The 17,794-nt window shown below is 42.7% G+C and overlaps 1 protein-coding gene across 1 annotated transcript in view; it reads left to right on the top strand.

Annotated features, from left to right (window-relative positions):
- Window positions 1-17,794, top strand: part of GOLM1 (golgi membrane protein 1) — a 28,053-nt gene that overhangs the window by 2,035 nt on the left and 8,224 nt on the right. The window contains exons 2-4 of the mRNA XM_010296239.1: window positions 465-644; window positions 12,980-13,034; window positions 14,040-14,142. Coding sequence (XP_010294541.1) covers window positions 465-644; window positions 12,980-13,034; window positions 14,040-14,142 — 338 coding nt within the window. The remainder of the gene's footprint in view (window positions 1-464; window positions 645-12,979; window positions 13,035-14,039; window positions 14,143-17,794) is intronic.

Here is a 17,794-nt window from a genome sequence, read left to right as displayed (position 1 = left end):
TCTTTCCCAGGTCTTCCAGGAAAACGTATTGATTTGAGAGATGAGTTTTCCATCAGAGTTAGTTTAGGACCAACACTGGGAAGTGCAGTGATGTCATAATTGTCTGGATGAAATTTAAAAAACAAGTTGACCTTGTACTTCAGAAAGATTGTAGGCTGTGATTTATTTTTTGGGGGGAGGGGTGTTTTGGGTTTTTTTAAGCTCAAGTACTGTGGCAGCTTTACATTTCTCTTATCTTTAACTGAAATTTTGAAAGTCTGTACAGAATATGCTGTACTGGTAATGTATGTAAAACTGGGCGGGGGGTGCGTATGTGTGTGTGGCAAGTATCACCAGCTGACACACAATTTGATGACATTAGCACTGTTAGTTCTGTGAAATTTAGTATTCCTTGAATGCATTGGAGAATATTCCAGCAGGGGGGAAGCATTTCTACTTGCTCTGGCTTATTTGCTCTTCCTCAGGGCCGGATCATGGATCTGGAAGTCAAAGTGCGCAGGGCGGCAGCAGAGAGAGGTGCCGTGGAGCTCAAAAAGAATGAATTCCAAGGGGAGCTAGAGAAGCAGCGACAGCAGATCGACAAAATCCAGTCCTTGCACAGCTTTCAGATGGAAAATACCAACAGAGTACATCAGGAAGAAAAGGTAGGGCCTTTTCTAGCCACAGTTTTCTGTGAGACTGTGGTTTATCAAGACACATCTGCAAGAGAGTGAGGTTGATCAAATGTTCCAGCTGATGGGCATACAGTCAGTGTTAGTGTGGCAAAACATTTAATTCATGTATCATGGCATAATATTTCGAAAGTGGACATTGAATGCATGTTATAGCATTCATTGCATAATACGTGAAATATTAGAAGCTGCAGGTAACAGCGCTTCTGATTAAAACTTGTACCCCCTCTATAAATCATTGTTACCAACCTTGGGTTGGCCTCTGGCTTTCTTTCCTGTATACTAATGTTTTAAAAGTTGGCGAAGAGAAGAAGCTGCACCAACAGATACAGTTGTATTCCCAAATATATTTGTATATATTTGCAGTCATAAATGGTTGATGTTTATTTCTAAACGCGTTACAAATTTTGTGGCACCTTGGCCTTCTGCCTCCAAAACCCAATAGCACTGGGAGACATCGCCTTTAGATGTCTTTAGATGCTAGACTAGCCTTTTGTGGCAGTGCTTCTGACAGTGCAGCATTGCCAGAAGGATGGAAGTCCTTTGTGAAGAATGTGAACGTACCTGCTTAAATAGCAGTGTGTACGATTACTGCTGTGTAGTATCTTGGAAACTGTTCTGTTGTGTGTTTTCCTCATGTTGCTAATACTGCCTGGGATGTGGCTGTTAGTTGTTGATACCACTTTTCTCACTGTTGCTAGAAGGATTTAGCTGAGAGTATTGATTCTAGGTTTATTGTTTCTTCTGTAGAGTCTCTTGACTGAATTTTAATAGCTCAGCTTTGCAGGACTGTAATTTTCAGAAGACTGAACAGACACAACTGATTATGGTAACAGATGCTCTTCAGGTAAAGAGTTCACCATTAGGTGACAGTTCACCCCTTAAAACTTGCGGTACATGAACAAAATGTCACCAGAATAATCTTTGAAGGACTCACGAGGAAGAAAAATTGAATAAAAATGCAAGGTAGAATTGTTTCATTAATATGCACATCAGTGGTATATATTTTTAATTTATTTTGAAATTGTTTTTATCAAAGGTCTTCAAAGAAATAGTAAACAAATTCTTTTTACCTCTTTTGAGACAAACATGTTTCTTTGATAATTTCTGTCTTCTCTTTGGGTTCAGTCTTTGCATATACTTTAAAAAAGGTGAGGTATAGTTTCTCTATTTATTTGGATTTTTTAAATGTATGTATTTATTAAAAAGATACCTCAGAACAGTCAGACAGCATTCAAGTGAATAATCAATCTTGCTGTAACTTCTGCCTCTTAATAGTGGGCATTGCTACCAAGTGCTGTAGGAATTGTTTGAATTTACTATCCTCTGGGAAGGTACCCCATTTTACATGTTGGTGAAACCCATCATTCTGTTTGGCATCTTTTTGTGTTCCAGTTCTGTCCTGCAAGGAGTGAAAGCATGTGTAATTAAAAAAAAAAAAAAAGGTTAAGAAAAGGACAAACAGAACTGAGTATTTGCTTGATTTACAGTCTTTTTTACAAGGGCAATACATCTTATGCTTCCTTTTCATAAGTAGATTTTACTTTAGCCGGAATTATTGTAAGTCACTGGAACTGGAAGTGCTGGCCACAGAGTTTAGAGCGCAGGCTGGCCAGATGGGTAGGTCTTGAGAGCTGGTGACAGGAGCTCACCCAGGAGTTCTAAGGAAGCTTGGTGGATGAAATGTTGCTTCTGCCAAGCATGGTGTCAGCCTGCTGCTTCAAATTGCGGTGGTTGTAGCTGGCACCACACAATCCACTTTTCTTGTTGCGGTGGTGTGTTTGACTCTAGAGGACAGGTGGGAGCTGTCATCCATTAAATCTGGCGTCTGTGCCAGGAAAAGTGATGGGAAGTATTTTACAAAACCAGAACTGCTGTTTGGACATGAGGGTGAATGTGGTAGTTGGGGGAAGAGTCCAGAAGCCACTGGAAAAGGAAATCTCGCTTCTGAAGTCTCTTGGAGTTTCATTCTGAAAGACTCAGTGTCAAGGATAAGGGATACTGATGAATGCATTCATACCTGGAAATTGTGAAATACTACACACGCATGGCTCGTACAGAAATTAAGAAACCTGCATGGTAAGACGGTGTTATCACAGGGGTAAATGATAAGGCAAAAGTTACAAAGAAGCTTAGAAATAAAGTGGGTTAGTTGTTGTACTGTGGAGGTCACCAGTGGAGTTTTGGAGTGCCAGGAAAGGCACGCAGAGGAGAACAAGGAGGATAATCAAAGCTGTGCAGTAGTTTCTCTACAGCAATCAACAGTGTAGTTTGCAGGCTGGACAAGAACCAGCTGTGGAGAGCCATTGCAGGCATCTGCAGCATCTCAAATGGTGCAGAAAGTGCTTGTGGTTGGGACAGACAAGGCATGGTTGTTCTCCATTCACTGACAGACTTCAAATGCAGTCAGCAAGTTGTAGTTCAGACAGGTCAGAAATGCTCTTCATGCAAAGGATGGTGAAGCTGCAAGTGTGTGACATCCGTAATGCCTAGTTGCAGTGGGTCTGTGTCGGTTAAAAAGCAACTGGATAACCTTGGACAAATACTTGCCCCACTACCCAATGCAAAGGTGTTTGTTCTGGCTCCATGCGTTCCTCAGCCAGAATTTTCCCCCATGCTGCTTGGGAAATACCCTGCTTTATGGCTGCCTTGGTGTTCTTTTGGCATCCAGTGTTAAAGACAGAATGCTGGGCAAGGTGGATTTTGGGGCCCATCTGGTAGAGCTGTTCTTTCCTCTTAACTGCTTTTCCCTCCATCGTCCTAAAACGTAATTGTTCAGTAATGGAATAGTCTGTGAAGCTTGATGTTGCAACCCCAGGAGCTGATGCTGTAGGAAGCATTAGATAATAGTGGTGCAATGGACTCATTTCCTGTCCTCTGCTTTTTGTGACTGCCGAAGAGTGAGTCTCAGGAGCCTGAAGTGGTAGGATGAGTGTGTATGCACCCGTGCACCACTTCACGGCAAATTCAAAATTTGCTCTTGTTGCGACACATGAGCAAATATCCTGCACAGATGTTTGTTTTCCAACTCTGTGATTTAAGAGTAGGGAGAGATGTTTTATTGGTAACCTGTATATTTGTCAAAAGATGCCCTCAGCCAAGTTGGCATGGATTAATCCACTCTGATTTAGGAATGCCCCCGGTGTGTTCTGTCACGGTTTAACCCCAGCCAGCAACTAAGCACCACACAGCCGCTCACTCACTCCCTGCCCCACCAGTGGGATGGGAGAGAGAAATCGGGGGCGGGTGGTGGGGGGTGGTTCGGGAAGAAAGTAAAACTCATGGCTTGAGATAAAGGCAGTTTAATAGGACAGGAAAGGAAGGGAATAATAGTAACAGTTATAATAACAATGACAACAACACCCAGTTTCCGAGCCGTGGTCACCACCATTGGCCAACTCCCCCCAGTTTATGTGCTAAGCATGACGTTACGTGATATGCAACATCCCTTTGGCCAGTCTGGGTCAGCTGTCCTGGGTGTGCCCCCTCCCAGCTTCTTGTGCACCTCCCCGCTGGCAGAGCATGAGCAGCTGAAAAGTCCTTGGCTCAGTATAAGCACTACTTAGGAACAACTAAAACATCAGTGTGTTATCAACATTATTCCCGTACTAAATCAAAACCACAGCGCTACACCAGCTACTAGGAAGAAAAGTAACTCTGTGCAACCGAAACCAGGATGTGGTGGCAGGGAAAAGAGGGAAAGCTCAGTTCTTCTCACTAAGACCTTGATCTGAAGAAGCTGTCCAGGATCAGAGTTTGTTCCACAATGGGATGTGGAATATAGGAGACGAGTCTTTCTGAGTGCCTTTTTTTGGGTGTGTATCTATATTCATGTAGAAGTGTGTGTTGTGTATTCACACATGCATACATACATATTTGTATACACACAACAGGCACACATGTGTCCTTGTTTTTTGGCTCCATGGATTCCAGTGGGATCTGGGATTTCTGGGAGGCAAGTAATGAATTCACCTTTTCTGTTTATAGAAAAATTGGTCCTTGAACCAAACTTCATTTACCCCATGGGGATTAGCAGCAAGTATTTACCTAGTCCAGGAAGGATGAATGCAAATCCAAACCCTCAGTCTCACAACTCGCTTAACAAGTAATACAAACTGTCTAACAAACTAGACAAATCTTTGAGTGATAAACGAGTTTTAGTTTAGTTCTTATTGTCGTCACTAAAGAAAAACAAAAGTGCTTTCAGGCAATGTGCAGGAGTGAATGGTCTGTCTCCTTTCCCCCCCCTTTTTATTTTTTCAGGGAGAAATTACGATTCTTCTGGTTATAGAAAAAGTCTATACAGGAATAAACTTTCACAGTCTGGACTCCATACCAGAAGCAACTCTCAAGTAACATTCAAAACCCATTTCTGCTCACTGTGTCTTATTACTCTGCTGATAAAATACAGAATAATTATGCCACTAATTTAGTTTCATACCAAACTAATATGCCAATAAGATGCTTGCCATGTTAAAGTCATTGTTGGTGGCAGCATGGTAATCACTTTGAGTTAAAACTGCCACCTTTTGTAGTAGAACTGTCTCTGTGCTACTTAAAGGACGAGGGCATAGAGGCAGGAGGCAGGCAGAGACTGAAACTTACCCTGTGGGATCACCTTTCACTGACGTGATGTAATCCTGGGAAATTACTGTCGTAATTATTCTCTTTAGGTCGGAGTATGTTTTATACTAGCATTCTATCACCAGCCTGTTTTTAAAAAATCTGCTTGAATTTTTAAGGATTAATGTTGATTTAGCAAATGGCTTCTGGAAATCCATACAGAAATAGACTGAAGAGATCAAGAGAGCTTACACAAACTCATAGTAACACAGATAAGGAATCAGGAGTGTACAAGGGCCGTTTCTAATCCATAAGCAATTTTCTAAAGAACAATGTTCTGTATGGTTGTTATTCAGGTCTCGTAGCTTCTGGGATGTACACAGCCATGGCAGTCATTTTGAAGAATGTAACAGGAGAAGAATACTTGTAATCTCTCTTATTTTTTAACTGTTAGAGCATGATTTTGCAGTTTGTCATTTTCTTTGGGTTTATGTAATTCTTCCCCAGCTCACATCTTATTTTACTGAGGAGGGGGGCCAAGCTTTGCACATCGTATGTGAAGCACGTCACTGTCCTGTTGCTCAGTGTCTTTTAACACTGGCCACAGCTGCTGTCCGATCCCCTCCCTCTGGGAAAATTTCAATTCCCAGCACAGCCTTCTGAGACAAAGTATGTGGAGAGCTGACTCCTCTCAAAAGGAGTAACACTTGTCAGCGGGGAGAGAGAAGAAAGCCTGCTGTGGAAAGGAAAAGGTGCCTATGTGTGCTTGTTTTTTGTTTTTTAAACCAAACAATGTTGCATCTTCTAGTGTTGAAAAGGCTTTAAGGAAAAGTCAAGCAGTGCCTTGCACCCTGCTCTACTTGCTGTAGCATGATGATACTAAATCAGCAAGATAAATCAGTCTGCTTACCCATAACTGGTACAGCAGAGGTCTAGAAGACTACCTCTGTTTAAAATATGTTTTGCATGGTGGAGGACAAAAAAAGGATGGTCTGGGACGAACTGAACCTTAGAGTTCCACTCTCAGGCAACCTCAAGATGGAAATTTAGAGTATGTGTAGCTTAAGGGTTAACTACTGGAACATTTCTACCTGTTCATAGCAAAATGAATGGACAAAAAGGAAAGCATAAGGTACATTCTATATACCTGTACAGGTTTTATATTAAGATTCTCACATCATAGGATTCTGTTTTGTTTACACTGCCTACTATTTGGGTTTTAATTAAATGTAACAATGTCATGAAAGTCTTGTCGCTGCACAGGGCTTATCTTCTCCAAGCCACTTGCTGTTGCCCTGCACCTGTAAAAGTAATTTCTTATTAATATGTGTCAGCTTCCTCTTGAGAATGTAAGAAATTGTTAACTTCACAATTTTGGTGGTTTCTGTAGTTTTGAGAGCTGAACTCCACCATATCATGGTTCATGTGTCCTTCATCACAAAAAAGCCTAGATTGCTTTTAGCAGAGGATGTGAAACAAGATTGAGTCCCTGATCTTTACCAGGATCACTCTTTGGGAATAGAACTGGGTTTTTTTGGTTTGGTTTTGGGGTTTTTTTTGTTTATTTCTTTGGGATTTTCTTCCCTTTATTGAGGATGGGGAAAAGTCTGTAATTTCTGAATGCAATTCAGTTCAGTAAGAAACAGGTTTAAGTGGACAACGGCTCCTTCATTTTGGGCTTGAAATTTGGTTTATACTTGGTTCAGTTGGTGGTCCTCCACTGAAGTATACATGAATGTGCAGCACACAGACCAACTTAAAAGAGAAATATTTTCTTAGGGATCTTATTTATGAACTTTTCCCTCCACTTACTAATATGTAGTTAGCCATCAATCTCATGTCCTAGAATGAAAAAGCCTTTTTGTGGCTAGTATAAATGGTTTCTTTACTCCTGAAGATCATTTCACAGTGGTGAAGGAGAGTACAAAGAGAGAAAAGAATTGATGATGCATGTTACTCGGAAAGTGTGTGTGTGGGAGGTGAGTTTATGAAAATACAGAAGGGGAATTGGAATTTCCAGATATAATTAAGAAATGAACAACAGATAATCAAAATATGGCTTGTGCTGCACTGCCAGCATGGTGGTGGGGAGCTGTAGGAGTGTGCAAGGCAGAACTGCTTTTCTTTGTGGCAAGGACTTAGATCAGTTTGAGTTTATCACAAAATAGGTGCCCTTTGTCTCCTGGGTTAATTATAAATGCTTGTTTCTGTTGGTTTCTGCATGTTTAAGTCTTACTTTCCCAGATTGTTTAGTCCCCAGTTGGTTTTGTTCTTAGCAGCTGATTTACCGATGCTTTGGCTCATCTTTTTCTCTGTGTGAGAGCTACATTTGTGAATGCAAAGCCCCTTTTTTCTTAAGTTTTAGTTCTGAAATTAATGTTTACTCTCATGAGGTTCTTCGCCATTTTATTCCTTTTTTCTGTTGCAATATCTCATTATGCTTTTATATAGACCACATACATTCAGTGTTAGAAAGCACAGACTTCAGTTCAGTGTGCTTGGGTTAGCTTGATTTATGACAGTAGCAAATGCTGAAGGACTTATTGTAGTAATGCCTCCAAGGAACATGGTATAGGGACTACTGTGTAAGGCACTAATCGGATCAAATGCATGTACATAGTTCAGAACATATGGTCAAAACATACACTTTGAAATATTTATCTCAAAGCTTCCTTGCAGGTATTTCTGCATTATGTTTTGTTTTTCTTTTAAACGAGAACTTTTGTGTTTCTTAAGTGGAGAATAACTTACGCAGACATGTTTTGTGATGAATAAAAAAATAAATATATCTCTGGCAGTTGTAATTAAAAATTCTGCTGTCCAGCCGGAGCAAGATTTTTCTGTCACTGCTGGTGGCAGTGTGGCTGTTAATTTTTGGTTTCTGAAGCCCAGCATTGACTCCAATCAGGAGATGGACTTTTCCTCTGTGATAGTCACAATGACTTCTGTGCAAGAGACATTTGCAAATACAGTGAGCTGGTTACTCTGTCACATAAGGTCAGATTTTGACATGGTGATGTAGTGAGTTTCAGAAAGCTGCATTTTCACTCCTAGGGACCATAGGTATTGTTTTGTGGGCTGAATGAGATTTAAAATGTGAGTTTCTTCCTAGAACGGAGTTTTGGCATGCGTTTTCTGAGTGCTTCCCAGCAATTTGCTTTTTTGACCTGCATAAAACCCCAAAAGAAAATAATGTCTGCCTAATTCACAGCCATGACGTGAAGATCGGTTAACACTTGGATAACAGGAGGAGGAACAGAAAGCCTGATGTTACTCCTACATTCAGATTGGAAGCTGGCAGCTGGAGCACTGCCATATAAATGACTAAACAGTATTTCCTGCTCAAGTTGAAGAGCTAGCTAGATGTTTGTGTTTTTTTCCTGGACTCTAACCCACAAATTCAGGGAGGTAGGTGTGGCATTGCCAAAAGGAAGTTTTATGTGCAATCCAGAAAGACCAAGGAACCCTTTTTTTTTCCCTGTTGTGATTTAAGGAGCCTTTTTCACATGGCAAATAATTTTATTCACTTTAGTTAATCACAGTTATTATTGTCCTAATGCACAAAACATTTAACACTTGTCTGTTTTACTGTTAAATAAGTTGTCCTGGTATTTAGGAGTTTCATTTTAAGGAAAAAAAAAACCCACAACACAGCAAACTGTAGGAACATAAAGTTGCTATGTCATACTGATTTTTCTAGTCCATTGACAGTTTCTGGTAATGGCCAGTGCTGGAAACTCTAAAGATCATAATCACGGAGCAACCTGATTACATTGCTTCCATCAAAACATTAACTTCCTTTCCCCAGTAAACCAGTGAAGATAAATGTGGAGCCTCCTATCCTATGAGAAAGGAGAGGGAGAGGTATGAAACAATCCTAAGTATATGTTGTTATTCAAATCGGGGTTTTTTTGTTTTTGTTCCCCCCCCCCTTTTCAACAAAAGAGCAAGGCCTTTGCACTTGAGATTTCACTCAGTGGTGTTCGCAGACCAGCTGTATGTATAGCATGATGTAGGAATATTTCTTTTATTGGGTTGAAAATGGCTGTGTCTTCATCAACATGTGAATGATTGCCTCTTTGAACTGGGACTCTTTAAAGGGTCAACAAAAGACAAATCTACCACTCTGCTATGTGCTATCCCGCTCAGACTGATTGAGCACTTTGCTTTTCCTAATCAACCAGTGCTTATTACTGTAGTCTTCATGAAAAAAAGACACTGACAGCATTGTCAGTGTTTCAGGGTGACTTGGGCAGACAGAATGGATGCAGTTATTTTTTTGCATGAAAGTAGTATGGGTATATGAACACATCAGTACTTGAGCAGAAGCTTTGGGAAACTGGGGACTTGATGAATCCTGATCTGGGGTCCTTGCAGAACATCAGGGCTTCCAGGGAGAAGGACAATGAGGAAATTGGCAGAGAAGTATAAGAAAAATGCTCCTAAGACTGGAGTGGATAGTTTCTGAAGGGTCAGTGGATCTCATCTTTTTGTACTCATAAGAAGACTCTTCTGCATCGGACTTTCTAAATGTTAAATATGAATCTGAGTTATCCTGACATCTGTCTCACAGGAATGAGTTTCATTTAGAATTGCCTTAGTTCTGTCAATATTCAGGAGTTTTGGGGTATGTGTATATATTTGTTGGTAGAGGGGGATTGATGAAAGAATGGACAAAACGTGTTCCTGTGTTGATTGCCTCTGAGAATGAGAGAGAGAGCGCGAAGTGAGGGAATGGATGAAGGTCATTCCAGCACTTTTGTGTCGAGGTGAGGGAGAGGATAGTTAGCCAAGTGATACAATGCAAGGGCTTCACATTGCTTTCATAGAATTCCTTTATGCTCCACGGCTAATGCTTTCACCGCTCACCCTTGCATGCTTGAACGCAGGTGCATTGATTCCCTGGTGAGAGGGTGGCTGGTAGCGCGCTGTGCTACGCTGTGTTCTTCCTTCCAGGGATCAACACAGTAAATAGGCGGTGTGATGGAAACTGGCAGTTGGTCTCTGCGGGCAGCTGCTCCGGAGCCGGTCTGATCTGCAGTGGAGCAGCAGATCTTGGCACGCAGTGGGTTTTCCCGGGGCAGGGAAACGCCAGGGCGGTGGAGAGACCCGCCAGGAGCCGGCAGCTTTTGTGGGAGACGCTGGTGAGGCCTGCACCTCGCCAGAGCAATGGCGGCCCAGCCCCATGCCTGTAAAAAGCAGCTGGGGAGCGCCAGCGAACAGGAGCGCTGCGAACAGCGTGGGCAAGCAGAGCATGGTGAGGCAGTGTGCGCGGAAGGGTGCCCAGCAAGGCCATAGTTGCCCTGCCTGCTCAAGAAGTGAGTCCAGTTGGTGGTCATCACCCTCTCAGGAGGAGCTTAGCTGCAGTATCCAACCAGCGGAAAGCCACGTCCGCCGGAATGGATGTGGCAACCCAGACAGAGCTCCCGTGGAAACATGCAGCCATCCGGGTCTCAGGCTGCAGAGAGTGCCAGAGCCTCCCACTGGTAATGGATGGGAGCAGGGAGAACAGCTGTATGAGGTGTGACCAGGTGGATGATCTGCTCAGCCTGGGGGCACAGCTACCAGAGGAGGTAGAAAGGTTAATGGGCATCAGGGAGATGCTGGGAGAGGTGGAACCATGGGGAGAGTGGAAACCATCCTCTGCCCTCCCTGAGACAGACACAGGAACAGCCGCCAGAAAATAACCAAGATCAAGGGGGTCCTCTATCCTGTCAGGCTGAAGGCAGTAGCTTAAAGGAAAGGAACAACTCAAAGCAAATCCATGCTCAAGGCGGCAGGTGAAGCCCCTTACACCTTGCCTTCCCAGCTGCCTCTGTGCAACAGGTATGAGGCTCTGGATGTAGAAGGCCAGTCCATGGATGAGGTGGATGATGGTCCAGCTACACCAGAGGTGTTGCCAAGGTCAGAAAGGCCTACCCCCCAAATCACGACCACCTCCACAAGGAAGAAAAGACAGGTTATAGTTGTAGGCAACTCCCTTCTGAGGGGAATAGAGGGTCCAATATGCCAGAGAGACCCCACTTCTAGGGAAGTCTGAGGCCTCCCTGGGGCCTGGGTTAAGGACATCGCTAGGATACTTCCTAGCCTGGTACGTCCCTTGGACTACAACCCGTTACTGCTCTTCCGTGTGGGTGGCAATGAATCTGCAACACATAGTCCGAGGGTGATCAAAAGATACTTCAGTGGACAAGGAAAGAGTTACCGATATCATCTATCTGGACTTCTGTAAGGCCTTTGACATGGTCCCATACAACATCCTTCTCTCTCAACTGGAGAGATATGGATTTGATGGGTGGACTATTGAGTGGATGAGGAATTGGTTGGATGGAAGCACCCAGAGGGTAGTAGGTCAATGGCTTAATATCCAGTGGGAGATCGATTATGAGTGGTGTCCCCCAGGGATCTGTTCTGGGACCAGTACTCTTTAATATCTTCATCACTGACATAGACAGTGGGATTGAGTGCACCCTCAGGAGTTTTGCAGGTGACACCAAGCTGAGTGGTGTGGTTGACACACCTGAGGGACAGGATGCCATCCAGAGGGACGTGGACAAGCTTGAGGAATGGGCCCATGTGAACCTCATGAGGTTCAACAAGGCCAAGTGCAGGGTCCTGCACCTGGGGGGGGGCAAGCCCCTGTATCAATACAGACTGGGGGATGAAGGGATTGAGAGCATCCCTGCCAAGAAGGACTTGGCGGTACTGGTGAATGAGAAGCTGTACGTGAGCCAGCAATGTGCTCTTGTAGCCCAGAAGGCCAACCGCATCCTGGGCCGCATCAAGAGAAGCATGGCCAGCAGGTCAAGGGAGGTGATTCTGCCCCTCTACTCTGCTATGGTGAGACCCCACCTGGAGTTCTACATCCAGCTCTGGAGCCCTCAGCACAGGAAAGACATGGACCTGTTGGTGCAGGTCCAGAGGAGGCCACCAAAATGCTCAGAGGGCTGGAACACCTCTCCTGTGAGGACAGGCTGAGAGAGTTGGGGTTGTTCAGCCCGGAGAAGAGAAGGCTCCAGGGAGACCTTATTGCAGCCTTCCAGTACTTAAATGGGGTTTAGAAGAAAGGTGGGGACAGACTTTTTAGCAGGGCCTGTTGCAATAGGACAAGGGGTAATGGTTTTAAACTAAAGAGGGCAGATTTATACCAGATGTAAGGAAGAAATTCTTTACTGTGAGGGTGGTGAAACCCTGGCACAGGTTGCCCAGAGAAGTGCTAGATGCCCCATCCCTGGAAACATTTGAGGTCAGGTTGGACAGGGCTCTGAGCATCCTGATCTAGTTGAAGTTGTCATCTAGTCCAAGCCCCCTTATTGCAGGGGGGTTGGACTAGATGACCTTTAAAGGTCCCTTCCAACCCCAAATGTTCTTTTCTGTTCTCCTCTCTCTCCTCTTCCCTTTCCTCTATCTAACTGTGACTGCAATCGTAAGATTAAACCAGAGTAAAGTAGCAAGCAATTTTAGCAGTGGGCTCTTTAAATTCCTCCTCTTTTTATTCAAGTGCAGTGATATTTCCATCTCTGTCCCCATCCCCATTTACCGGGAAATCTTGGTTAAAATGAATGTTTGTTGTTTGCAATAGCAAATATCTAGAGGAGGTAAAAGAATTTTGTGTTCCTTTGTAACTCAGCACTTCACAAAGAAAAGATCTTGTTACAAGTGCTTTGGTTGGTGGCGTTTATAATACTAACAATAACACAGGTCCTTTGCAATTAAAACATCGTTTTCTGTTTTGCTCCTGCCAGGCGGTGCTGATGAGTAACATCACAGTAAATGAACGACTGATCCAGAGTCTACGAGGTATGTCATAATACCCCTCTGCATCTCTCTCATGTTGGTTTTTAAGACTTGCATTTTTCTGGTGTCTTCTGAGAATGCTGCCTTTCTTCAAGTCATGGGGACAATGCAGGAGCTGTGGTGACTTAGATCCTGCATTTGCACCTAGTTCAGTGACGTGTCAGACTAATCTGCCTCAATGGTAGAAGGATTTGTCTGTGTAGTGCTTCATGTAGGACTCCTGACCCTTATGATATAATATAGAATAAAACTATCTTCTGTGTGTATTGTTAATGTATTTTTTCTTCATTCTAGCTTTTGCAGTGTATTCTTGCATGCCTCCTTGATGTGTTTGGGTCATGTGTTTTAGCACAGGGGGAATTCACAAACTCCTATATTAAATAAGAAGACTTGGTCTAATTAATTTCTATTCATGTTGGTGCTTCAAGATTGTTGTTATCAATTTATTCCTCAGGAAGTCTGGGGGATCGATCCTAAGTTCTATAAACAGGTAAATAAGTTGTGGTGCCTTCTGCTGGTGCCCTCACACAGAGCTTTCTATCAGGAAGAAAACTCTAAATCATAGGTGCCTCTTTTTCAGCAACATATCTGTAAATCACATTATTTAGGGAAGCACTGTAAGCTTGTCTTTAGATGGTTAATAAACATGAATGCCATTTCATACTATGTTCTGAGCAGTATTTCACAGACCTAAGGGTTTCCTGGGCTGAAACCTAGCAGCACAAGGGTTTGCAAACAAGTTAGAGTATTCCTTAGGAAGAAAAGGAAGTAAAAAATCTATGTTACACTGTGTTTGTTAATATGCTAGGCTGAAAGACTATTTTACCCACTCTTGTGCATCTTGATGAAAAAATTCAGCAATTATCTATGCATTTGTATACAAAATGTAGTGAGCATGACGGATGGAGTTAGCGTGCTTACTCTTGATCTGTTGTTTGATACTTCTATTGTAATATATGTGGGTATGTGTATATACTTTAATGTATATTTAAATCCTGTTTTGGTCAGAACACTTGAAAGAATTACAGACGGAATATGGAAAGCTACAGCTGGATATGTACTGGTTTCAGAAGAACCAGACTAACCTTCAGAGGAAGTTCTCATATGACCTGTAAGTATGTTCTGTCTGAAAGATAATTCCTGGAGTTGCAAGTGACTTGGTTATAACCCAGAATATTCTTGTGAAAGCTATAGCACTAGTAGTAAATGTACATTGTTAAGGTCAAGATAACACCTGACACATCTTCTAAAATTGCTCACAGTTGAGCGTAGACCTTGCAACACTTGACATCTCAGCATTCACAGACTTCTCCCACACTCTTGATGCTCTTGATGATCTTTCCATTGCAGGAGGATAAAGGTAGCCATATTCTCATTTAAGATTTTGGGGGAAAATTGAAACACAAAGAGGCCAAACTCTGAAGAATCTAAGAGCTAGGACAGGGCAATGCCTGATGAGAAGCTATACCTCACGGAGCCGCCAGAGGTCTCAGAAAATTGCTGGTACAGTTATGGTCAGAGCCATGTGTTCTGCATTACAGTTCATACCTAGTCATGTTTTTTTGTTCAGATTTCCCACTGAATGATAAGGCGTGAGTAACTGAACACTAGTGCTTATCAGTATCGTTGCACTAAATACACATTTCTGGTATGTCTAGGAATTTCTTCTGGGTTTTTCCTGTTTAGTAATGTTCTTATTCCCTATACCTGTCTTCACATCCTATTATATCTTCTCTCTGGTGCGTAGATATAGAAAACCAACAGAATTTGCTGTTTGCGTGTTCTAATAATTTTCCATCAAGAATATAAATGCTCTAGTGATACATATTTTTTCAGCAGCCACTGTTTAGCCAGATTTTGTAGGAATTACACTAAAGTTCAGCATGGCAATCAAAGAACTCGAATTCTGCAGGTCAAACTTGAAATACCTTTTTTGTTGTTTGTTGTTTGTTTTTTTTTTTCCCCTGCTTAAGTGCTTTTGGTATACTTACTGATTGCCAGTTGGTTGCATACTCTTTTTTTTAGTGCATTGTTACTCATTTAGTAATGATGATCCAGATGGATTATACTGTCGGAGTCCTAATAATTTAGGACTTAAAACAGAAAAGTAGAAGAAAGTTGGAGACTTAAGTTTGTACCAACCTTTTATTAAGCCATATTGCACTTAGGTGTCTGTTAAGGTACTTTTTCCCTCTAAGTTTGTTGTGTACTGCAGTTGTTAAACACCATCTCTTTGATGTTTAGTTAAATAACAGAGCTGGACTCCTGGACCTCTGTTCATAGTTCTTTGCTAGTTAGAGTATCTGTTTGCCTGCCTTGTAAAGCTGAAATCAGCAAGAATGAATGGACCTGTAGGCGTACATATGTGCTGTACTGTCATGCTCTACATGAGAGGTACATCCTTGAAACACTGGATTGATATACATGTGCAGGGAAGTGATACAAGGCAAATTTAGTGAGTCTGGTTTCTGAAAACTCAGGTTTATTGCCCATGTCTGGTGAAATGTTTTCAAGAACAGCTCCACTTGAGGAAATCACCAACGGAGTGTCCCTGTTCATGGGAGTGTACTGTAAAGAATCCCTCTTCATTTGACAGAAGGTTGGATTCGGAGGGTGCAGCTGCAGGGTCAAGGCTGGCTTGAGGTGAAGAGCTAAACAAGTTGCAGAGGTGAAGATGGATTTGCTTGCATCCGGGTAGATGTAGAGACAGGCATGATAATTTGGCCATGCCTCCAGCTGGTCCTGAGAGGTGCACTGTTTCCTGCAGCTTCTCCATGGGAGTCCATAAAAGCAGTTACCTCAGTCAAGGCACAATGCTTTCTTCACTAGCTTTGCTGAATAGCACTTAAGTGTTCATTTTGTATTTCTGGACTTTTCTGCAGCTATGCAAGTGAGGAGAACAAACTTTGCACTCAAATTTTCAGGGAATGATTTATAGTTTGGGCACCCTGTAGCATTTACACAGTTTTAGCAGAACCATATATAAATGTCTCTTTAAAATGTTGCTTGTTGTGTACCTTTATGGGGGGATGTTGGAACATTAAGATTTCACTGTTGCAGTTAAGTTACATTACTAACTTTTGCATTGTGTTCTGGCAGTTGTAGAAACAGACTCCTGATTTGTAGTTGGTTACATACACCTCTCTTTGCTGTTACTAAATGCATACTTAATATTGTCATTTTAAATGCTTACAGACAACCTTTTCCCAATGTGATTATGGGCCTGGAAAAACAATTATTATTACAAAGACTCAGAATGTTACTTTTAATCTGTCTTGCTTCCTCCCCTCAATATTGGGAGTAACCAACAAGTTGCCTCTCTTCATCTTTAGTAAGCCTTGGCAGGAGGGGCCATTAGATGTGCTTTTGTGCTATGCCAGTGTTTCTTCCTTTGACTTGGAGTTGTATGGATGAAGGTTTCACACCTTATGTATCAAGTATGCTTTGCCCAGTGGAAAAATGAAGAGAGAGTATTATTGTATACCTGAAAATGTTATAAAAAGATGACAGAAGTCAAGTGCCTTTTTCTAATTGCACACATTGTAAATCACGCTTCTTGCACTGTAGAAGACAGTGATAAAATCAGTTCTGCATGTAGAATTATTAACTTAGAAGGCACAAAAATAATTGGTTTTTCTCACGCCCAAGTCTTGAAGTTGCATCTAAGCTTTTTCTTTTTTTTTTCTTTTTTTTTTTTTTTTTTTTTTTTTGAGCAAGCTTAGTGTTTTCCATACAGAAGTTTATAGGAGTTATGTGAGCTTACTGGTATTGTGTGCAAACGGAGTGCATGTTCCTTAGCAGTTGACTTACTGAGATATCCTTGGTGCAGTGTGCCCAGTGCTGCCTACTTGTGGTAGAGCTTGTTCAGCAGAGACTAACTGGCAGCACTGACCCTTCGCTCCTGCAGCAACCAGAGAGAAATGGAAGCCTCTGCATTGATCTTTTGAATATATTTCAATATTCAGGTGCATTTTCATTCCTAGAGGCTTTGTTAGTTATGTAGCCGCTTCTCTAGAAATTTTGCTATGTGTAAAAAGTCTGATAATTAGTTTGGTATTTGCAGCCCTGGCAAGTGTAAGAGTGCGAGTGCACAAGTAGTCTTTTTGGGCAGGGATGAAAGGAGCTGATGATACTGCTCCTGGAGGACAAAGGTGCTCTGTTTCTCACAGTGAGGGCACAGGCAGCAAATCCAGCAGCCCAGGAGGGGAGAGGCTGCACGTGCATTCCTGAGCATGCAGAGCATGCTTGTACGTGGTCAGGTGCGCAGGTCAACACAGACAAAGCACTCACACGAGCATGAGCCACACTAGTAGCCTCATCCTGCTCCATTGAGGGTGGAGGTCTGCTAGCGCGAAACGTGCTCGTGTGTGTACCTGACGGCTGGCACCAGTCCCTGCACCAGCCACGGACAGCCCTCCCACCCTGGTCTGACTCCAGTTCTGCACTCACGCCCCATACATGTGTATGCACACACTGAGCAGAGTCTCTCAGCCAGGAAAGCATTAAGAAGGCATTTAAGAAGAAACAGGACAGACTATGCTGTCAGGTGCAGGGCAAGGCCAGACAAGCCCACCTACCAGCAATGTGTTTACATGCAACTGACTTGGTTTATCCCCTTATCTCTCTCTTTTCTCATGCTTGTTCCTGCCAGAGATCCATGCCTTTCCCTGCATTTGGTCCCATAACAAGTCTCATGCAATCCTGTCATGTTCTACCCCTGCATCCCATAATGTGTCCCCCACCCTGGGGAGGAAACACCTTGG

This window comes from Phaethon lepturus, unplaced genomic scaffold (genome assembly GCF_000687285.1).
Source record: "Phaethon lepturus isolate BGI_N335 unplaced genomic scaffold, ASM68728v1 scaffold10811, whole genome shotgun sequence".
Taxonomy (NCBI): Eukaryota; Metazoa; Chordata; class Aves; order Phaethontiformes; family Phaethontidae; genus Phaethon; species Phaethon lepturus.
The sequence above is the reverse complement of the archived record's forward strand: the minus strand, read 5'-3'. Positions and strand labels throughout refer to the sequence as shown.